Source organism: Marmota marmota, unplaced genomic scaffold, assembly GCF_001458135.2.
Source record: "Marmota marmota marmota unplaced genomic scaffold, marMar, whole genome shotgun sequence".
Taxonomy (NCBI): Eukaryota; Metazoa; Chordata; class Mammalia; order Rodentia; family Sciuridae; genus Marmota; species Marmota marmota.
Window position 1 is genome coordinate 20,968,347 of NW_026000221.1, and position 22,880 is coordinate 20,991,226.

Genomic DNA, 22,880 nt, shown 5'->3' on the forward strand with positions numbered 1-22,880 from the left:
TGCTTCAAACGTATTTATTATTTTTACAGATTCTAAATACACTAATAATGCTGCAATGCATGCTGGTGTAAGGTGACACCACTGGCCACCCCTGGTGTAATGTGACACACTGTATCACACTTCTGGCCAGGCTGAGCGCCACCACCCAGCAGGCACTGTCTCAGGTGAAACAGTGTAGTTACAGTGGGTGAGAGCTCTTCATCTCTGCATCCCCAGTAGCTGGTGTTGGGTATGGTTTTTGAATGGACCCACAGGAGCCGCTCTCAGGACAGCAAAGGAACACCTGGGTCACTCGTGCCTGTGTCACACTGGGGCTGAGCTGCCACCTGGTGGTAGACTTTGTTTCTGACTTGGGAGCGCCACAGAACATTCCTAGGAAGGTTAAGACAGGACCAAGGTGACTGGGACACCATGACAGGGACATGCAGAGTTTCTGTGGCTTGAAAGCTTGGGTGAGTCTTGTTTTCCAGTCACGCAGTTGTAATGCAGAAAGGCATCAGAAGGCCAGGCCTGGGATCAGGAACTGAAGCAGTGGCCGCATCCCACGTCACAACTATATCACCAAGTGCCCTGGTTTCCAGGTAGCTGCTGTAGTGACTCGAGTCCTCCCGTGTTCTTGGTAACACCCTGTCCCAGGGGTTGCACTCCTTACTTGTTAAAACCCTTTAAATCTACCTGCTCCTTTTCTTCCAGGCACTCAGGGTTCACCCCTTCCTTTCACCGGCGCTGGTTTAGGCCTGTCAAGTTCTTGAGCTGATACAGGGATGGAAACAGAGTGGTGAGGTCCTTCCCTCCTCCAGGACTCCAGAGGGGAAGACTGGCGTTTTCCAGGTGGCAGGCCTGGCTCTGAAACGGGCTCTTGACACACACCGGGAGTAAAAAGGGGCATTTGGGATCAAGACTAGGGCTGCCAGTCTTCTTAGTCTTAAGACTACGAAACCATGTGGGGCGACACGTAAGTATCAGAGGGGTAGATGGGATAAGCTGGGCTGTGCTCACCGTCACTGCTGCACCCATGAGGCCCTGCACCAGCGCTTCTCCAGTGGACTTCACCTGGAAGGAGTCAGTTGCCCTTAAGCCCCAACATGAACTCAAAGGTGGGACAGATGGGACTGATCAGGAAGCCTGTGACCCCCTGCACTGTGCACTGGAGGAAGAGTCTATGGACAACACAGTTACAAATGGGCAAAGCACAGCTCCTCAGGGCAGGCTAGTATAAGAGAGATGCTCAGCCAGGCTCCCTGGGAANCCCCCCCCCCCCCCGGGAAAGAGAGTCACCACTGCTTTTGTGGGCTGCGGCGGTCAAGGTATTCCTATCCAAGGCCTTGCTGACTCCCGCACTCTCTCCTGACTTCTTTCCCTCACAGATACACATGGTCCTCTGGACAACAATAGTGTCCCCAATGTGGCTGCACATCAGAATTGTCTGGGGGATTAAAAATGTGAGCTCCTGGCCCCAACCTCTTAAGAGTTTTGAGTCAGTGAATCTGAATTAAGGGGTAGGAGCCAGGATGTCTAATAAACATCTCAGGTGATCTGACTACATCCAGTCCATTTTAGAACTGCTGGGGAAAAGACTAAGTCTTAGGGCATCTTAGAGTCCTGGGGAGGCTCTGCAACCAGTTATGACCAAACCCTAGTGTGTTGTCAGTCCAGTGAGGCTGGGGCAGATCAGGGACAGGTTACGACACCTGGGAAAGGTGAGCATTCAGGTCTCTGGTGACTTGTGTTGGTCCTGGCAAACCACTCTCCAGAGGACCAGCTCAGCTGCTTGGTGTTTTATTCCTTTAATTTCTTTGCTTTCTAATTTCATGTTCCTACCCTCTCTGTTGGTGGTATATTCCCACATGAAGATGTTGATTAAAGCACTTTGTTATAAGTGTGGTGGGAGGATCTGTGGGATCTGTGGGCCTCCTCATTCTGGATTCCACAAAGTATCATCACATTTTAATTTATTTTATGAAGGTGTACTTTGATTTTTTAATTTCCCACCAGAAATACAGTAGCATTAACAAGTCAGATTCTTCCCTGGTACCTCTTTAAAAGGAATTATTGATCTCTTAGCAAAGCAGGTCAAGATGGGTGGCAGGGAGAGTTTCTCTTTAAGGCAATGGTGTCTACATGGCACCTCCTTTTTTCAAAATCAGTCTCAGCAACGACAGACGCTGAAGAACTCTGCTGCAGAATCTACATCTCAGGAGAGGGAGGGAGCATGACTAATAAAGGGCCTCCCAATCCCGAGGCCTCCTGAGGTCTTGCACCACCACCGTGCCTGGGAAGGAATAAGCACCGGCTTGTGACTAGAATGCTGGTCCCTGAATGAAGATGACCTACATCCCACTCTGGCTTATTGAGGGATCCTCTTCATACCTCAGATGGGAATGACTCTTGCAGGCCCCCTGAAGAGACTTGTGATCAAAGATATTTCACCAACTTTTAAGAAGTGCTTTCCCCAACCCTCTCCTAGTGTCCTGTGGGCCTGCAGAAAACTCACATCAGTAGACTGGTCCCCAGCATAATGCCACATGTCATCTACCATGCTGGTCAGCAGGCTCAGGCTGGGTGGGATGTTGTGAGGGAGCAGGAGGATGCTGAGGGCCTGAGGAGAGAGTAACAGGAATAGGTACTGCACAGGCGGCTACAGAATATATAGGGGGTCGGCCCAGCTCTGGTTCTCTGAGATCTGCCCTCTCCACCCAGCGGTGGGAGCTCCTGGCAGTTACCAACCCTGACTAAAGCTGGGAGCCTGGGGCATGTTTTTGTCCTAACTTGGACAAAAATAGATTCTCCATCCCTAATATTTGTAATTGGGACTGCAAACAGCCAAAGGGTCTAGACTGGTCTCTCTGAGTCCTGAGAGCAAGGATGGGAGAGGGGACCTCATTCTGTCACAAAGAGTTAGAGCAGAGGGGAGCGAGGGTAAAAAGCAGGAGAGTTTGGGGTGGTTTCCAGGACATGCCGGGCTGACCCCAGCGCCCAGCAACATCCGGCCCTCAGTGCCCCCCGGCAGCATCACCAGGAATCCTCCCCAGCTCGTCTGCTTAACTCAAGCTGCCTTCGGTCTCCTGAAAGCAAAAACCCTTCAACTTATACCAGTGATGGCACAAACCAGGGACCTGGCCATTAGCAGACTTCAGCTCCTCCTGGCCTAACTGGACAAGGTCCTGCCTCTTTATCAACTCTAAAACCCACTGGCTGTGGTCTGATGACAGAGGTCTCGGATGGGCTGGGAAGTTTTCTCTTAGCTAAGCAGCCCTGGAGGAAAAGCTGTGCTCAATCTGGAAGGCAGCTGAGGCCAGGCCCTCACACTTCCACAGCTTCACCTGCAGGGGGCGGGATGACCCCAGGCTGTGACCCCTTCACACCCAGCTTGAGGTCAGAAGCACCATAGGTGCTCACAAGGCTTATGGAAATTACGTGTTCAATAGTCTTCCAGCTGGACTGAGGACACTGGACGTTTAAATCCCTCTCATTTCTAAGGTACTTTGACTGCATTTTCTTAACTCAGAGAATGGCCCACACTGTGACATGCTTTGAAACAGAAGAAAAAGGAAACTTCAGAAAAGGGGACAAAAGCCCTTTCCCAAGCATTGGCAATTGGACAAGAAGTTCCAGTCCTTGAGATGTTAAGCACAACAGGGCTATTATTAAAGTGAAGACGGCTGAAAAATCCCTGACTCTCCTAACCTCTTCCATGGGGTCTTCCTCACAAAGATCTGGTGGCTCACTCAGCTGCTGGGACCCCTCCCCCCCACCCCAGGATGTGATCTAGGCCACTCACATGTCCAAGACTGAGAGAGAAACGGCTCAGAGTCGTTCTTGTGGGCACTCCCAAGCTTGAACCTAGCTTTACTGAGTGTAGTAAGCGTTCCTGGCTTTATGGAGATTAGTGAGCTAACTTCTCAATAATATGCAAGTCCTCTGAGTGAAAGGTACTGAGAATGTTAAGTATTATTGTGCTCTGGGGCCTGGATGTGGACTCTGTACCCGGGGCCAGTGCTCAATGTACGGGATCAGCATTCTCAGTCTGGTTTCCACTGCGTCCCTCAGGAACTGGTCTGTCTTCCTCTTCCTGGAAGAGGGAAAAGAAAACAGTGTGTTTCCAGTTCAGAGGCCGGAACTTGGCCCTACACTGCTTATTCAGCCCTGGGGAGGAGGGTCCCACCAGCTCCTGATGCTGGCCTGGCTAAAGCTGTCAAGAGACACGCTACTGGGTTTTAGTTCCCTCCAAGCAGCAGGGCCGTTGGTGCTACCCTCTTTTGGCTCTGCTTGGGCTGGCTTCCGGGGACAGGTGGTAGGGCCCGAGTCCCCATCCTTAGCTGCCACTCTGAACAACAAAGCCAAAGGACTTACTCTGCCTGGCCCAGCTGCACCAACTTCTGCTCCTCTTCTAGTATGTGGGCGAGCCGAGTGTTGCATTGGGTGACAAAGTGCAATATCAGCTCACTGCCATCGTTCCCAAACATGCTGGCTGCTGCACTGGACAGACCCAGAGACTACAGAGGGGAGAGAGAACACAGAGAGGTGGGCAGGTGTGGCAGACATTCATCGCCTGTGCATCTCTAATGCCTCTCCAGAAGCAAGGCCTTGACTTTCAGTGAGACTCCACATTCCTCGCCCCAGGTCCCTGTGATTTTGGTGAAACTCATCACCACCTGTCTCTCCACTGTCCACCGAGCCCCTTGGTGGACAAGCACATGTTGGATGACCAGAGTTCACTGACCAGCATAGGGATGGGCACAGCACTACATGCAGGTCCTGGGTCCACCATAGCACTCTCCCTAGTACTGAGGGAAGGTACTCTTCCTGCTGACCTTCTGCACCACCTTTACTCTTGCATGGGTGGCCCCTGCTGGGAAGGCAGCTCAGAGAGGAAAGCAAAAAGAACACTGGCCAGGGCTACTTTCAGACTATTCTGTATTAAAATGAGCCAAAACATCCTCTCCAGCTTAAGTCAGTCAGAGTCATAAGTCGGTCATAAGTCAGTCAGAGTCAGAGTCGAGCTCTGGTCTGGCCGTTGAAACCTAGAGCCCTAATACCTCCAGGGGGTCTGGGAAGGGCACTCATTCCTCCCTTCCTGACCCCTCTTTTGATTTCCTGTATCTGCTGGAAATTGGAGCGGTCAATGGTTTAAAACAAATTTTTTCATAATGAGTTGTCAAGAAGTTAACAAAACCACAGAAATTTTGTTATTCCTGATCTACAGCAATAATTGAGCATCTACTGAAAGCAGAACACTGACAGCAGCAGGGACAGATGGCAGGAAAAGAACACAAATATATTAAATATGAATTCCTACTGTTGGGAGGAGTTAGCACTCTCTTTTGGAGGAGTGCACAGACTCCATAGAGGACAGTCTGACAGCAGCCTCGATGCTGATGGTGACTTCATGCACGCCACCTGCCAGGGACACCCTGAGCACATTACGTGGTCTCTGCCCCTGCACAGCAGCTCTATCAGCTGGGCACCACTGTCACTCCCTCTTCATAGAGCGTGAAGCTCTGACACACGAGGCTGCTCTGTCTCCAACAGGGTGTGAGCGTGGGCCACATGTGACATCCCTGCTGGCTCCTGCACTGTGGGGCTGGCACTCTGCAAACACATTTCTTGTCTGCTTCCTGTTGCTTGAGGTTCCCAGGAGCAGCACCCCAGGGAAGCCCTTCAGCCTGGAAGCAGTAATTCCCTCCAGGAGCAGCAACACAACTGCCGAGCCTGGTGTGCAGTTTTCCAGCATGTGCAGAACAAGCTTCATCAAGCCACATCCTCGTCCTGTCCTCCCAACTCAGGTGGCAGTCCCCAAGGACCCTCCCCCCAAGCACAGAGACACCTGTGCCAGCTAAGCAGCGCCTCCTCAGAGGCCCGAGATTCCTCCCACGTGGGAACTCTCCTTCAATCTCCTCTTTTCAATAATTCCAACTCTTCCTTTTGTTTCCTCAGCCGGATGAAGTTGCTTCCTGCGGCTGCCACCTCCATGATACCCTTCTTTCTATCCTTTCCATTACCTGGTTACTGATACTAGTTAACAACTCTTTCTATTAAATTCTATTCCAATAACTGGCAAGTTATGGTCTCCTAACTGAATTCTGAGCAATATATTCCCTGAAAAAGCAACTCCACCTGAAATTTGTCCTAAGGAAACTAATCAGAAATGTACTATGTTGTATAAATAAGTTTACAATACTAAAAAATCGGAAATACCCAAATGTTTGACAACTGAAGTCGAGTAAATTCAGTAGGTACTCTGCGGCCACTAAAAAAGAAGATGCACAGAAGAGTTACCTAGAATATTCAGCATAATCTGCTGTTTCCACACGACCTGTTACATTTCTTTCTTCTACTTTATTCCATCACTTTCTTTTAAACCTTCTCTACCCTCAAACCTCTGCCTCCTCCCACTCTTTCCTCACCTCAGGTTCAAGATGCAGCTACGCCTACTTCACAGAGAAAACAGGGGCCATCCTCTGGGAACCCCCTTAGTGTTCTAGAAACCAAGCCTGCAGCTGTCTTTTCCAGCTCTGTGCTCACACATTCACGGTCAGTCCTTCTGTTTTCCAGAGGTCAAGTCCTTGCCTTGGAGGCATCTGCTGCTTTGGATTTTGCCCATCTTCTCCCTTCCCCCTTACCTGTTTCTGTGCTCTTCCTGTGGGGTCCAGTCAGGCTCAAACTTCCACTCCATCCCCCTGCCCGGCCAAATGCTTTGCTACTTCCTCACCTTATCAACCCATCCCAGCTGGTTTCTGACCCAGGTCTTCACCCAGTGACAGTTGCCACTGAAGCAACCAAAGTTTTGTGGCTCAGTCTACCCTCTCCTGCTCTGCCTCCCACAGCCAGGACACTCTAACCAGTACTTAAGCGGCTCGCTCTGTCCCACTCTCCTCTGTCATGTCAGATTTCCTTGAAGGTCTTTGGTCCTCTCTCTCATCACATTACTCCCTTGCCTTGGACAATCTCGTTCACTTGCACAATTTAATCATGACATACACATGCCAGCCATGCCTGAAGGCCCACCTCTAGTCCAGCTAGCTCCTCCAGTGCCAGGGCTCCGTGCCTCCTCCAAGCAAATTCAAAAGACAAAAGACCTGTCACACTTAGCACAGATCAAGACTGTATGGTCCTTCCCCAAACCTGGCCCTCTGCCACTGGTTCTCCTCTCAGAAGCCACACCACCGTGCACCCATGCATGACAACACTGGTACCACCATCCTGTCACTCCCTCCCATGTCCAGTCTACCACCACACCCACCCACTGGTCTCCCCTTCACTGCCAGTGCTCTAAACTGGGTCACTTCATCTCTTGTGGATGACTAGCTGCAGACTCCAAGGACTGATTCTCTCTGCCTCCAATCCATTTCTACCCAGCGATATTCTGAATTGCCAATGTGACCTCACATCTTCAACTGTTCTTAGAGTAAAAGCTCCTTAACGCGACCTCGCAGCCTTGCCTGACCTGGCCCCCATGGGCCTTCCTCAGTCCTACTCCTCCAGGCACCTCCTTCGCTCCTCGCTGGTTTCCTCAGGCCCTTCTACGGCAGTGTTCTTCTCCTCACGTTGCACATGCAGTTTCCCTATCTGGACTTAGCCATCCCCATCCCCCTCCAAAACCAGAGAAAGTCTACTTGCTCATCAACACAAGATCCTTTCAGAGTCTTCAACTGCATGTCCCAATAGCACCTCTTCTTGGCAGCACTTGTCATATTTCATAAGTCTACACTGTGTCTATTTGCTTAATGTCACAGACTTGGAAACTCCACAGGCAGAGACTTTGTCCACTGTGACCACTGTCATGTCCCTAATAGAGTGCCTAATGCACACTACTTGCTCAATAAATAATGATTAATAAAGTTCTTTTTTTTAAATTGAAAGAATAGGCATTGAGCTGGGCACAGTGGCACATGCCTATGATCCCAGTGGCTCTGGAGGCTGAGGCAGGAGGATCTTGAGTTCAAAGCCAGCCTCAGCAACAGCAAGGCACTAAGCAACTCAGTGAGACCCTGTCTCTAAATAAAAATACAAAATAATAGGGCTGGGGATGTGACTCAGGGGTTGAGTGCCCCTGAGTTCAACCCCCAGTACAACACAACAACAAAAAAGAACAGGAATTGAAATACTGAAAAGAGGCTCTCTGGTGTGATCACAGGTGCTTTATTTTCAAATTCTTTTTTTTATATCTGTTTGTACTTTTCAAAGTTTTCACAATGAATTAATAACATGCTTCATAGAACTAGGGAAAAAAAACCCCAAAACCAAAATTGCCATACTTGATTTCAAATTATACTACAGAGCTATTGTAACAAAAATTGTTTGGTATTGGCATAAAACAGACACACAGACCAATGAGACAGAATAAAAGACACAGAGATAAACCCGCACACCTACAGTCATCTGATCCTTGATTAAGGTGCCAAAAACATGTTGGAGGAAAGACAGCTTTTTAAACAAATGGTGCTGGGGAAACTGATTATCCATACGTAGAAGAATAAGACTAGATCCTTATCTCTCACCCTACACAAAAGCCAACTCAAAATGGATCAAAGACCTAGGAATTAGTCTAGACACTGTGCAACTCCTAGAAGAAAACACGGGGTTCAAAGCTCCAAAATATAGGCACAGGCAATAGCTTTCTCAATAGGACTCCTAAAAGCAAGAATTAATAAATACAATGGCATCAAATTAAAAAGCTTCTGCACAGCAAAGGAAACAAGAATGTGAAGAAAGAATCTACAGAATGGGAGAAAATCTCTGCTAGTGACTCTTCAGACAGAGCATTAATATCCAGAATATATAAAGAATTCAAAAAACAGGGGCTAGGGCTGGGGCTCGGTGGTAGAGCACTTGCCTGGCATGTGTAAGGCACTGGGTTTGATTCTCAGCACCACATGTAAATAAATAAAATAAAGTCCATTGACAACTTTGAAAACATTTTTAAAAATTCAAAAAAACATCAAAAAAATAATAAAAACAAAACAAATAACCCAATTAATAAATTGGCACGTAAACTTAGACACTTCTCAAATGAAGAACTATAGATAGCCAAAAATACATGAAAAAATGTTCAACATCATTAGCAATTAGGGAAATGCAAATCAAAACTACACTGAGACTTCATCTCCAGTAAAAATGGCAGTCATCAAGAATACAAGCAATAATAAATGGTGAGGATATAGAGAAAAAGGAACCCTTTTACACTGGTGGGATTGTACATTAGTACAATGTACAATCTAGAAATCAATATGGAGGCTCCTTAAAAGACCACACAAAGAACCACCATATGACCCAGCTATACCACTCCTGAGTCTTTATCCTGAAGAAGTAAAGTCAACACACTATAGTGATACATGCATGCCTATATTTACAGCAGCATAATTCACAACAGCCAAACTATGGAACCAGCCTAGGTGTCCCTCAATGGATGAATTGATAAAGAAAATGTGATACACACACACACACACACACACACACACAATGGAGTTTTATTCAGCCATAAGGAAGAATGAAATTATGTCATTTGCAGAAAATGGATGTAAGTTGGGAATATTATGTTAAGAGAAAGCCAAGGGTTGTACATTTCCTCTCATATGAGGAAGTTAGGAAAAAGGAAAAGAAAGGTATGTGTGGGTGTGTTTCTTGAAAATCAAAGGGAGACCAATAGAGTAGAGGAAAGGGGCCAGAGAGGGAGAGGAGGGGAAGGGAAAGGGGAAATCCTAGGGAGTGACATTAGTCAAATTATATCACTGTATCATGTGCATGTATGGATATGCAGCAATGAATCTAAACATTACATGTAATTTTTAAAATATTTTTTAGTTATACATGGAACAATATCTTTATTTCGTTAATTTATTTTTATGTGGTTTTGAGGATCCAACTTAGTGCCTCACAATGGGCATATGGTGGAATCTGAGTTTACAAATTCTACTTACATGATTTCTATTACCAAATGTTCTCTTCTGAGAGAGTGATAGACAAGAAACAACAGATCTAAGTAAAGCAGCAAACTTGCCCATCATCCAAGAGGCCCTGCATAGGATAGTATCTGGCTTTGCTAGATGATTCTGCACACATGGCCTAAACTAAAAATAGACTACTAGAGGTAGTCTATTTCAATGCATGAGTAAATGCTGTTAGACCTACTGAAAGAAATCTGGTTTTCACAGTGGTTCCCTCCTGGGGGTTGACACCATATCTTATTAATTCTAAGATGCACATATATTTTCTGTTAATAAAAAAAATCAGTGTGAATCACAGAATTGATGATGTGTTAGTCAGCTTCCTGTTACTGTGACAAAATACCTGAGAATAACAACTTAAAGGAGGACAGGTTTATTTGGGCTCCTAGTTTCAGAGGTTTCCGTGCATGACTGGCTGGCTCCATGGCTTTTAGGCCTGTGGTAAGGCAGAAATATCATGGCCCAAGGGCATGGCAGAGGAAAGCTGCTCACCTCTGGGCAGCCAGGAAGCAGAGAGTGAGGAAGGTGTAGGGACAACATATTCCATCAGTGACCCCTTCCTCCGATTAGGCCCCACCTCCACCAGTCTCCATTACCTCCCAACAGCCTGTTAATTATGAATTCATTGGTGAAACCAGCCTTCATGATCCAATCACTCCCCAAAAGCCCCAGATCTGAACATTGCTGTACTGGGGATCAAGCCTTCAACACATAAGCCTTTGGGGGACATTCCAGATCTAAATTATAACTTTGTGTCAGTTTAATAACAGCATTTTTATTTTTTATTGATACATTAAAAATGGTGCTTCTTACAAACAATGGCATCTTAGAATCAGTGAAATGTGGTAATTTTGATCACAGATAATGCCTGCTTAGCCAGCTACCTTAGACCATAATGCCACGTATTATTTTTGTGATTGAATTCTGGGTGGATGATTTCTTTTTTTTTTCCTTTTTGGTTCAATAACCCAGGGGTTGCTTTACCACTGAGCTACAAAATCCCCAGCCCTTTTTATTTTTTTATTTTGAGACAGGGTCTCCCTACGTTGCTTATAGCCTTGGTAAATTGCTGAGGCTAACATCAAACTTGCAATCCTCCTGCCTCAGCCTTCAGACTTGGGATTACAGGCCTGTGCCCAGCCTGCTACTCTTTTTATAATTAAAAATAAAGCCGTATCCACCCTGTTGGGAAACAAACCCCCAAACCTAGACAGTCTTTACCTGTGAGAGGCTCCAAGTTGGGCTGGTAGAGGGCATGAAGCCCTCTGTCGCCTTGAGGGACTCCTCCTGGCTGATCTGGGTCAGGCTGCCCCGCCCTCACCTATACACACCTGGGCTCCTTCTGCAATAGCTTCTGCAGTCCACCCATGGGCAGGCACAAACTCCAGGGCTGCCGTCAGGATGCGGTCCTGCAATTGCTCCTCACTCTCGTGGTCCTCCTCCTCCTCCCCGCTCTGGTCAGTGTACCTGAAATGTGGGAACAGTGCCCAGCACACTTTATTTCACTCTCTATCGCCTGGAGTGCAAAATGGGCCTGACCAGAAGCCATAGGCTCTGGGTCTCCTCTAAGCACATGCTGGCAGGACATTTACTTCTTTTTTTTTTTTTTGAAGATTTATTTACTAAATACGGCTGATAATTTTTTTTTTTAATATTTATTTATTTATTTTTTAGTTTTCTGCAGACACAACATCTTTGTATGTATGTGGTGCTGAGGATCGAACCCGGGCCGCACGCATGCCAGGCGAGCGCGCTACCGCTTGAGCCACATCCCCAGCCCGGACATTTACTTCTGTTAGCATGAATGTCGCACTGCCAGCACAGTAAAAATCCCATCATCCTTCCCCTGACACACAGCCAAAGAAAAGGAACCAAGTGAGTTGAGGTCTCGTGACACGAAGGCAACGTTCCCACAGCACCCTGAGCTTCCCTGTTTCCAGCCCTCAGCACACTGAGCTCAGAGTTTTGTTCCCAGTATTTGCAGCAGACTGTAACTCCGTGCCCCCATAAGGTAGAGACAATAGTGTATCATTCATAGGGCTGACACATGGTAGATTCTCAAAAAAATATTTGTTGAATTGAAATGAAAAGATTTTCATTAGGAAACCAGAAAAAGATGAAGAAGAACACTCTAACTTCACATCGAGGAACATTCGATTTTCAATGGTAGGATTAGGAAGAAAAATCAAATCTAGTGGAAAGGTAAATCATTATTATCTTTTTGAAAGGTAATTTGGCCTCACATATGTAAGAAGACTTAAATGTAAATCTCTTTTGACTCAGTGCTCCCATCTTTAAGGAAAGTTGACACAGTTTATCACATAATCTTTCATATAACTAAAGGAAACCTAAATAGTCATCAATTTAGGACAGGTTAAATAGATTTTGGCCCATTCCTTCCTGGAATGTTATACAATCACTAAAATAAACTGTGAGGGGTTATTAAAAGTGTACTGTTGAGCTGGGCATGGTGGCGCACACCTGTAATCCCAGCAGCTTGGGAGGCTGAGGCAAGAGGACTGTTGAGTTCAAAGCCAGCCTCAGCAATTTAGTGGGGTCCTAAGCAACTCAGTAAGACCCTGTCTCTAAATAAAATATAAAAAAAGGGCTGGGGGTGTGACTCAGTGGTTAAGTGCCTCGGGATTCAATCCCCAGTACCAAAAAAAAAAAAGTTACTGTGGAGTGAAAAAACAGGTTCTGAATAGCATATAGAATGAAATCAATCATTTATTATATACACAGATTTAAGAAACATGCTTAGAGAAATACCTGAAGGCAAAAATGTCAGCAGGGTTATCTCTATGTGGGGTTTCAGGTAATTTTTGCAACTTCTCTGTATTGTTCAGATGTTTTAGAAAGCACGGGCACCATCTTTATAAAAACAATAGGTTCTTTTCAAAGACAGCTGATAGAAGGTGAGGAGGGGGATGGACAGGAGCCTGAGCCAGGAAGGGACAGATAGAACCAAGCAGGCAAGGTAGCCACAGACAGGTGGGTTCTGGTGCCTACCTGGGAGGTATGCGAGGAGACTCTACATCGGGTTTTTGTGCCCCTGGTGGCTCAGAATGCTGCTGAGAAAAAGATGGGGGAGGCTGTTGCTTCTGCTCCTCGGAAGACCTGAACCCCAAAGCTGAAGCATGGAAGGCACGTGGCACCAGGAGTGTTCGGCAGCGGGACACTGAAACAGAAACTGGGCTGTCAGGATCTTGCATCAAAGAAGACCCTTTGAAACCTAGAGATGCTAAAAGAATGGGGTTGAGGAAATATAGGGCAGAAACACCTCGACAACCACTTATCCAAGTGTTGGATCACACGCAAAAATCTTGGGTAAAATGGAACCTTGCGACATGATGTGTTGGCAAAAACAGTGAGCCAGGAGGAAAATCCTACCTGGCTTCTGGGCCTGTATCTGCATTTGTCAGCTGTGTGGTAATGGCAAACCATTTCACCTCACTGGACAGATTCCAAAATTTTCCTTTCTGCAAAGTTGTTATTGATTAAAATCTGTCCCAAATCCTTTAATTAGTGTCTGGCTTTGTTTATCTTTGACAGATCTTTCGGTTGTTATTGCCTAGTATTATCACATTAGCAAACTCTATCAAGCCACTGGTGCATGGCACAAGTCCGTAATTCTAGCCACTAAGGAGGCTGGGGCAAGAGGATTACCAGTTTGAGGCCAGCCTGGGAAATGGAGACCAAAAAAACCCCTCCAAATCACTATTGTTTTGTTGATGGATACCTGGGATGATTCAAATTTTGACTGTTATGATTAAATGATTATGCATATACTTGTACAAACCTTTTTGTACACACATGCTTTCAATTCTTTTGGATAAATATCTTAAGGGTAGGTCATAGGCATTACTTTTACTAAACATATTACTAGAAATTTGTATAAAAATGACAAAAAGGCACTCATTAAAAAAATCTATAGAATTCAGGGAACAATGAATTCAAAAGAAACAGAATCAGTATCTCTCCCTCATTCATATATATATCTTAGTGGATAAACAGAAGTATCCATAAAACTTTGAAAAAGAGGAAGATTCCAAAATATGTCGGGAATTACTGCAGCTCATGAGAAAATTTTAGGTGAAATGCCAAAGAATATTTCATTAGCTATATATTTATGTTAATGGGTCAATCCATACTATGTTCTATTTGTGGCAAATGATATCAGTTTTCCATTTATGACAGTGATATAAAGTAAATGTCTATTTTTAGGATACTCAGATGTAGAAATAAAATACTGTGCACATAGCGGCAAAGGTGGTAAAGAGAATGTCACAGAATTAGTGAAGTGCTGGGGAAATGACTGACTTTTAGAAAGCAACAGACTGGACGCTCTCGGTCCAACTGTCCCTCAAGTGATCCGGTCTTGGGATCAAAGGCAATGGACTTGGGAATGGGTCCGCGGCTGACAGTTCTGCAACAGACGAGCGGCGTGATCTGGACTCACTCAACCCTCAGAGGCTCCGCGAACTCCGTGAAATGGGAGTGACAGTCCCTGCCCCGGGGCTCGCGCCCCTAACAGCTGCAAACTGGAGACCGAAGCGGTTAAAAGGACCGTTCAAGCTCGGAAAAGCTGGCGACTCCGCGCCGATGTCCTTCATCTCACCTTGCTCGCGGGCCGCCACGACGGCCTCTTCCGCCCCCCACCCAGGCCAAGCCGACCTCACTCCCCATCCCAGTTCTTCCCCGCTCCCGGGCTCGGCCGCTCCCTCACCGGGCAGGCACCGCAGCTGTAGGAACCTCCAGCCTGCCTTGCCCAGCACACCCGACGCTGCCGCCGCCGCCGCCATCTTGGGAGCGGGCACGCACGCCGACGACTTGACGTAAAGGGAAACGCCAGGTCGGCTGCGCAGCCGCTCTGCCCTCTTGACACCGCGGAGCCTCCCCCTCTCGCGAGAAGCACGAGACCCGGAGCCGGCGAGCGCGGAGAGCTGGGGAGCCAGCCCTAGCTGTAGGTGAGCGCACTCGGAGCAACCTGAACGCCCGACATTCTCCAACGGCCTCTCCCGCCACCTCCATGACCCACATCCTCCCATTTCCTATTTCCAGCCTCGTGCCTAGGTAGGAATGTAGCCAAGGCCGCCCCGTGGAGAACCCCGGCGGCGGCGGGCTTATGCCTTGGGAAGCAGGGGGCCGAGCCCGGTCCCGGACCTACTGGCCTGGGCTCTTGACGCTGTGGCTCCCTGTCCTTCCTGGGTTGCCTCGTTTGTCGCTCAGCCGCCCCCGGGCACTGATCGCTGAGGTGGGAAGGACCTGAGCTCGGGCGGGGAGACGGAGTCTGAGACCCGGTTCTACCTCTTAGCCAACTGTTGTGACCTTGGGTCCCATTTCTCCGAAGTTTGCGTCTCTGAAGGTGCCAGGCAGCGGAGCGCGAAAGCTTGGGGCTCCATAAGCCAACAGATGAAATTTGAACCTGTGATTTGTCTGAACCTCTCAAGATATTGAGTCTTCCTCAAACTTGCCAGATAGGACGAATCTTCTAGGATGCTTGTTAAAACGAACACCCCAGTCTTGGTCCTCGAGAGTTGTTATGGTGTCTAGGCGGCAGTCTTGCTTTACCAAGTGCCGAGGGTGGCTTGTAGGATCTGCAAGTTTGGGAGAAGTTGATTGTGTTGCTTCTGGAATTACTAACTGGCCAGGCAATGGCCTGATGGCTCGAGGAGGTCACAGTGTTGTCATTAAAAAATGTAAATGCAGAGCACCTCAGTGGGGAATCATAAGGGTAGGCTAATAGGAAGAAGTAAATGATTTTTGGTTAGGGGTAATTATAGGAGCATGCAATTATGTAAATTTTGTGTTTGTAGATTAGGCCCCATTTTTTTTTTTTTTTTTTTTTAATCTGCTTAAATTGTGTTTTGCTCGGCCCTTGGCACAGGCGTGTAATCCCAGCGACTGGGGAGGTTGATGCAGGAAATCTCAAGTTCCATACCAGCCTCAGCAATTTAGCAAGGCCCTCTATCAAAAATTAAAGGATTCAGGGTGTAGCTCAGTGGCAAAGGGCCACTGGGTTCAGTCCGAAGTACCCCCCAAATTTAAAAAGTTGTATGTACACACCCAGCAACTAGGTTTTTTTTTTTTTTTAATATCTTGCTCTCCCCTGCATGGTTGATGGGGGAAGGGGATGAGACCCCTGGGCCAAAATTCTACAAATTTTAGATCCATATCTCTAAATTTAGGTAAAGGAATACTGATCTCTCTCTGAGGCTTTGTTTCTTTTTGTTTATATTTTGCTCTGTGGGTCCCACTATGTTGCCGAGTCTGGTCTAGAACTAATAGACGCAAGTGATCCTATTTACCTCAGTCTCCAGGTGGATGGGACTGTAGGCCTGTGCTCTGCTGGGCTTTGTTTTCTTTATTTCCTTCTTTTTTTGGCTTTATTTATTTAAGTAATTTATGCATGCTAGGGATTGAACCCAGGGGCGTTTAAGCACTGAGCCACATCCCCAGCCCTTTTTTAATATTTTATTTTTGAGATCAGGTCTCGCTGAATTCCTCAGGGCTTCACCAAGTTGTTGAGGCTGGTTTTGAGCTTGAGATTTCTCCTCTCTAGCCTCTGAGATTACAGGCATGTAATCCTTCTTAAGAGGGTCCAAATGCCTCAAGATTTGGATAGTGTAAAAATAAGCAAGTATGTTCTCAGACGTTTGCTTTTATTTCCTGCCGTTTTAGTAAAGCCCTGGATATGTGTGTCAGCAGTCATTTGGAGAGGTATCTAATAAGCAAGGTCAATGATGTGACAATGACTTCTATTCCACTTCTTTAGTTATGAAATGGGCCCTGAGTCAGCTCCTAAGTATGTTGACTGAATTTTTTTTCCTTATCTTTTTTTTTTTTTACATATATAAAGATAAATTCACAACAGTAACACAAAGCTTATGAGGAAAAGTATCACACTTCTGGTTTTTAGATATATAAAAGAACACAGTCTCCTATTTTATGCAGAAAACACCAACTGAAAGTAGGATCTATGCCTATTTGTTAATATTTAATAAATGTATTTTATGATCTCCCTTTTGCTGTAAGACTGTTTTGGGAGATATGGAAAGCAAGATATTTACATTTTTCTAACTTACTGACAGTCCCACAAGGATACTAAGATGTCATGAAGTGTAACTCTCATACTAACCATGAAAAATAAGCTTCACATAGTTCCCTGAGGAGTCCTAGCAAGTATGGCCAAGGAGGAAGAAAAAGGTTTTATAGGACTATCTAAAGCAAAGGCAAATGAACTAAGCCACAGGAGTGGGAGCCTAACGTACTTAGAACTTTTTTCTTTTCTTTTTTTTTTTTTTTTTTTTTTTTGGTACCAGGGATTGGACCCAGGTACCACTGAGCCACATTCCCAGCCCCTTTTTAATATTTTATTTAGAGACAGAGTCTTGCTGGGTTGCTTAGGGCCTCGCTAAGTTTTTGAGGCTGGCTTTGAACTTGCGATCCTTCTCCCTCAGCCTCTTGAGCCACTGTGATTACAGGCATGCAGTGCCCAGCTTAGAACATTATTTTATTGAACTCTGTATACCAGACCCTGGTGAGAACTTTGCATATTGTTTCCTTATTTCCCATAGCAGCCTTGCAAAATAGAAGTTACTGTTCTTTATTGATGAGAGATAAACTCAGGAAGGCTAGTAACTTACCCATGGCCATGTACCTGATAAGACCCAGTGTAGATAGAACCCCAGGTCCTTTATTTCTTTTTTTTTTTTTTTTTTTCCTTTATGGTGCTGGGGATCCAACCCAGGACCTTGTGTGCGTGCAAAGCAAGCACTCTACCAACTGAGCTACATCCCCAGCCCATATTTCTTATAACTTAACTGCCCAGCAATTTGTATTCTTGTCTTCTCTCACTGGTTCTTTTTTTGTCTTGTTTTGGTTTTTGCCAGTAATCAAAATCTGGACCTTGCACATGCTAGGCAAGTGCTCTATTACTGAGCTTCATTCCCAACCACTCCCAACCACTCTCCCTTACTGGTTCTTTTGTTGTTGTTGTTGTTACTGAGAATTGAACCTAGGAGTACTTAACCACTGAGCCACATCCCCAGCCCTTGCCTCCCAAGTGACTGGGATTACAGGCGTGTGCCACCATGCCCAGCCCCTGGCTGGTTCTTAAGTGTGAAACTGATCCTAAGTTACCATAAAGATTTTGCAAGAACTCTTCTTCAACATCATGTGACAATTAAAAGCTTAAACATTTTAGTTCTCTCTGGTATTCTTTTTAGGGATTTAAAAGCTGAAATTAAATGACTAAGGAATCCTGCCTGTCTGACACTTGGCATCCTTTTACTGACTGGGGTTTATAATCAGATCAGGATAACAAAGGGTTGGTGTTCACATGAAAACACCATAAAAGGCACAATAGAGAGAAAATGCAAACTTTTGGAATGGTAGAGCCAGATTATGAAGAGCCTGAATCCAGCAGGCTAAGCAGTGTTGATTTTGCTCTAGAAATTAAAACCTTTAATAACTCATTTCTGAAATGAGTAATAACATCAAAGCTCTATAGTGTTTAGGGAGGAACTCTGGTTAACATGATTTGTAGACACTGTTGGGTTTTTTATGCCTTTTTTTTTTTTTTTTTTTTTTCTTGGTACTGGGGATTGAACCCAGGGGTGTTTATCATTTCTGGTCCTTTTTTATTTCTTATTTTAAATTCTCACTACATCACACAGGCTGACCTTGAACTTGTGTGCTCAGCCTCCAGAGTTACTGGGATTATAGGCATGTGCCATTGTGCTTGGCTAGGAGACTATCATTTGAAGTACACACTTTTATTTTTTTATTTATTTTTTAAAATATTTTTTTAGATGTTGATGGACCTTTATTTTATTCATTTATTTATATGTGGTGCTGAGAATCGAACCCAGGGCCTCACATGCTAGGCAAGTGCTCTACCACCAAGCCACAACTCCAGCCCCCTGAAGTACACATTTTTAAAGAAGGAATAGTGTAGTGGACAGGGCTTAAATTCATCCCCAGAATGTCCGTGGTGACATAATTGTCTCTGAGTCAACCACTTCTGCAGAAGCCAGAAGTGTTCCACATAAGATTAATCCATGCTTGACCTTCTACCACCTATTCTGTTTCATTTATTTGAGCTATTTTAAGTCAAATTTAGTGGCATTAATGTTTAAGTAAGGAGGAGCTGAGCAGCAACTCAGCTCTTGACCTATTTTCATTGTAAGCACTGTATATACTTATCTGCATATCAAATGGAGGAGAAAGTTGACCCTTGGAGAGAAATTTCCATAGTTAAAGTACAGGAAATTCCAGCCCTTACTTTATCCACCTAATGCTTACTGGTTGTGTGAATTGTACATAGTTACCTGCCTCAGTTCCCTCTCTCTAAAATGATAGCAGTATTGTAACAGTGATCCAGTTTATGCTTTTAATATAACCCCTGCTGCTCTGCCACTGCAGCTTATTTTTAAAAAAGGATGTGTTACTTTCTCTTCCTTTTCCCCTGCTCCTCCCTAATCTCAGGGGAAATAGGATTATTTTTCTTCCCCCATCCCAGGCAGTTATCTGTCCTTGAGCACACACTCACCATAGAAATGAAGAAATCCAGACTTTGGGGATGGTACCAGAAGACCTCAGAAATGACTGTCTCCCAAATTAACAAGTGAATTACACTCCAGACAGAGAACACTGGCATGTAGCCTTTGAGTCACCTCTTTAAAAGCCCCCTGTTCCTGCTGATGGGCAGAATCACAGCTTCTGGGACAGGAGTCCCTTTGTTTCTCCTTTGCTAGCAAAGCAATAAACATTCTTTTTCCTTTTTCTCAAAACCATGTCCTCGTTATTGAATTGGCATCAGGGACAATGATTGAGCTTTTGGCAACAGTATCAGTTTAAGGCTGTTCTGAGGTCAGCTGAGATAATATATGTAGTGTTTTGAATAGTCTGGCAATATTAAATGTTAAAGACATAGTTGATACCATTGATTTTATAGATATGAATGAATTGAATTTTTATACTTTGATGAAAAAGAAAATATCGGTTATTTAATTTGTAAAATTTAGTGTATTCTCTTTTTTAGAAATAGTAAGCTGTGGTTGAGTTATATCTCCATTTTTTTGCCTTCCTTGCTGAGTCACACTTCTGCCTAATTAATGCCCTTTGTGTTTTATAGTCTCTTCTTGCTGAGTTATCTCAAAAAAGAAATAATCTTCCTGCTGCCAACTTCTTACTTGAATCTAATCCCCTTTTCTTGACTCTGCCACATCAGGGTTCCCACCTCCTGCCTTGTTGGAGAATAAAGGGATTAGGAAGCCTTGAGGCCATGGGTTCATTTATTCAACTCCAGAATCTACAATAAGCTTTCTGATGATGTCAGTGTTCCTGGGTGGGAGGTTGGGAGTAGGTTGCCATTCTAATGGCGTTTGGGTTAAATTGCACTGCTGTCTCTGCTCAGTCCTGATTCTCTCTTGGCCAGTAGCTTTTAGGTCTGTCAACACATGAGGAATGGCCGATTTTGGGATCTCAGCTGGCCAGGCTGTGGCAGTGGTCTGGGATAAGTCATCCCCTGTGGAGGCTCTGAAAGATCTGGTGGATAAACTTCAAGTGTTAACTGGTGACAAAGGCCAAGTGTCGGTGGAGAACATGAGCCAGCTGTTGCAGTGTAAGTATGTAGTCTGCTGACTTCAGGGCTTCCAGGAGTTTCCACGGGAGTGCTACATGTCTGCAGTTCTGTGACATCCAAGTTTTTTGTTTGGGGTAGTACATGAAAGTAGTGGCCAATCACCTTTTTGTTTTTCCCTTGAGATATGTAGTAGCCTTAGGAGTATAGTTGATTTTTATGTGTTCTTTTTCCTTAGTAGCTGTTCCACTTTTTTTTTTTTTTTTTTACTTTTTACTTTCTGAGCACATGAAAGAATATGAAATTACTGAGTCTGGAGGAGAGCAGGCAGAGCCTCATGCCTGCTTTGCTAGTGATGGTGGTTTAATTGTGCTCACTAGACCGGTAGGGTTTCACTGGCCTGGGCAGGAGGCGGAGCTTCTGTGGGGGCTTGGGAGGGGTTGGGAGGCTGCTTCAGGGTCTCAGGTGATGGCTGACTATCTTCCTTCTTTTCAGCTGCCCACAAGGAATCCAGCTTTGACGTTATCTTGTCAGGTGTAGTCCCAGGAAGTGTGACTCTGCACAGTGCTGAGGTTTTGGCTGAGATGGCCCGGATCCTTAGGCCTGGAGGATGTCTTTTCCTGAAAGAACCAGTAGAGACAGCTGTAGGTAAGGAAATCTTCACTTGAAAAACTAGAGTGGGCGGGTTGATGGGCATGCTTGCTAAGTCTTTCTGAACAAGAGATGCCATTTTGGAGATCAGTATTCTTGTCGCACAGCCTCTCATCAGGGATAAATTATTGATAAAGACTGAGGAAATAGATCAAAGAAATTCCAAACTTTGGCTGACCCAGTTGGTAATAAAACAGAAGGAAACTTAACTACCACCTACAAATGGATGGGTCATTCAGCAGGTGAAAGGTCAAACTTTGGTATGTCTGTAGTGTGGAAAAGAGCACAATAAAAAGGAGTTGACTGATCTGTGTGTCAGTTTGTGTGGCTCAAGAGAAGTGTGCAGAGAGGAAAAGTCAGTCTCAAAAGTCTGTATATTTCTATTAATATTCTTGAAATAGCAAATTATAGCACAGAGAGCACATCTCAGTTTTCCAGGGAGGGAGAAAGTGCATGTGGTTTCCTGTAGGTAAGGAAGGATTTCTTCATATTTTGAGAAATGTTAGCCTGCACGAGATGAGATAAAGGGGTCCACAAACCTCCCTGAACATTTTTCCCCCTAGAAAAATTAAACCCAGGGTCTTACACTTGCTAGGCAAGCATTCCACAACTGAGCCATGTCCCCAGCCCAAATTTAATATATTTTATTATTTTTTTTATTATTATTGTTATTTCAAAATACAAAGTTATTAGAATAACAACTGGAAGTCTGAGAGTGGTGAGGTAGATTTGAGTCATGTGAAATTAATGGCAGTGTCCAAGAAATAAAAACCTCCTTTTTGCTCAGGGGCGTAGCTGTCAGAGACCTTTAATTATGTATCTGATTTTTAGCATTTTCCCCTGGTCTTTCAATCAAAATGTGAGGATTTACTTAATCAAATAAAATAATAGAAATGAAAGGATTTGGAAATGTATAAAAGTATCCATTACTTTTATGGAACTAGCAGACATTCTTTGCTGGATGACTAAATATAGTGTTTATGACAGAACTTTAATTTTTAAATTAAAATGCTGTTACTGCACTCTGTACACCTTGGACTCTGGGGCTGGGCCTGCTGACTTGCATGGGGAGAGCCTCTAGTATTTTTCCTGCTCTGACCTATTAACTGGGGATTTCCTCTTGGCAGATAAAGATAGCAAAGTGAAGACAACGTCTAAACTGTGTTCAGCTCTCACTCTCTCTGGTCTTGTGGAAGTAAAAGAGGTATGCATTGTGTAGACAACCTTATTTGCTATGAATTTAAACCTTGGGTGGCCACATTGAGCCTGCTTGTTAGAATAATCAGGGGTCAGTATTTCAGGGAATGAAGAAACGAGTTCAGCCTTTCCATGGGTGGAGATATGTGCTGCCTAAAGGAGAAACGGCAGGCAGCAGAGCTCTTTGAAGAGACTCAGTAGGACCCATGGGGACCACTTGTTCTGGTCGCCCAGGAACTATTTGGTGGTGGTAGCAGTGTGGTGAGGAGAGAAGGTGACCTGCTGCTTCAGATCCATCTCTCAGTGGACACAAATCCTAGGCCTGGGTGAAACGCTGTCTTCTAGACAGCCTGCCACCACTCTGTCAGGCTGGTAAGAGTTGAGGGAATATCATGTTTGAGACCACTCAGCAGAGATGTTCCTGTGCAGCAGGGGTGTTTATATTTCCACACTCCTCTCTGATGCCAACATGGTCTTGGGTGTGGGAGAGGTAAATGTTA

The 22,880-nt window shown here is 45.2% G+C and overlaps 2 protein-coding genes across 6 annotated transcripts in view; one reads left to right on the forward strand and one right to left on the reverse strand.

Moving 5' to 3' along the window:
* Coq9 (coenzyme Q9) lies at window positions 1-14,810 on the reverse strand. Its single transcript, XM_015488477.2, has 8 exons — window positions 14,674-14,810; window positions 12,957-13,125; window positions 11,279-11,414; window positions 4,354-4,496; window positions 3,988-4,072; window positions 2,374-2,599; window positions 1,000-1,112; window positions 1-753 (listed from the first exon to the last, which is right to left on the reverse strand). The coding sequence occupies exons 1-8, from the start codon at window positions 14,747-14,749 to the stop codon at window positions 718-720; spliced, it is 984 nt and encodes a 327-aa protein (XP_015343963.1). The 5' UTR covers window positions 14,750-14,810; the 3' UTR covers window positions 1-717.
* Window positions 6,631-22,880, forward strand: part of Ciapin1 (cytokine induced apoptosis inhibitor 1) — a 24,730-nt gene continuing 8,480 nt past the window's right edge. The window contains exons 1-5 of one of the 5 annotated variants that reach the window (XM_048792135.1): window positions 6,631-6,642; window positions 14,889-15,020; window positions 20,392-20,574; window positions 21,028-21,180; window positions 22,311-22,387. In XM_048792135.1, coding sequence (XP_048648092.1) covers window positions 20,418-20,574; window positions 21,028-21,180; window positions 22,311-22,387 — 387 coding nt within the window. In that variant the 5' untranslated portion in view covers window positions 6,631-6,642; window positions 14,889-15,020; window positions 20,392-20,417. Of the gene's footprint in view, window positions 6,643-14,803; window positions 15,021-20,388; window positions 20,575-21,027; window positions 21,181-22,310; window positions 22,388-22,880 lie in introns of those variants that run through there. The other 4 variants (XM_048792136.1, XM_048792137.1, XM_015488674.2 and 1 more) reach the window with 4 other exon arrangements.

Excerpts from the sequence above, each read along its gene's own strand:
- Coq9 (XM_015488477.2), bottom strand. The coding sequence starts at position 14,749 with ATGGCGGCGGCGGCGGCAGCGTCGGGTGTGCTGGGCAAGGCAGGCTGG. Across the intron at positions 4,073-4,353 it reads GTGCAGCTGGGCCAGGCAGA|GAAGAGGAAGACAGACCAGT; the intron begins GTAAGTCCTTTG and ends TCCCTCTTCCAG. Across the intron at positions 754-999 it reads TCATGGGTGCAGCAGTGACG|CTCAAGAACTTGACAGGCCT; the intron begins GTGAGCACAGCC and ends TCCCTGTATCAG.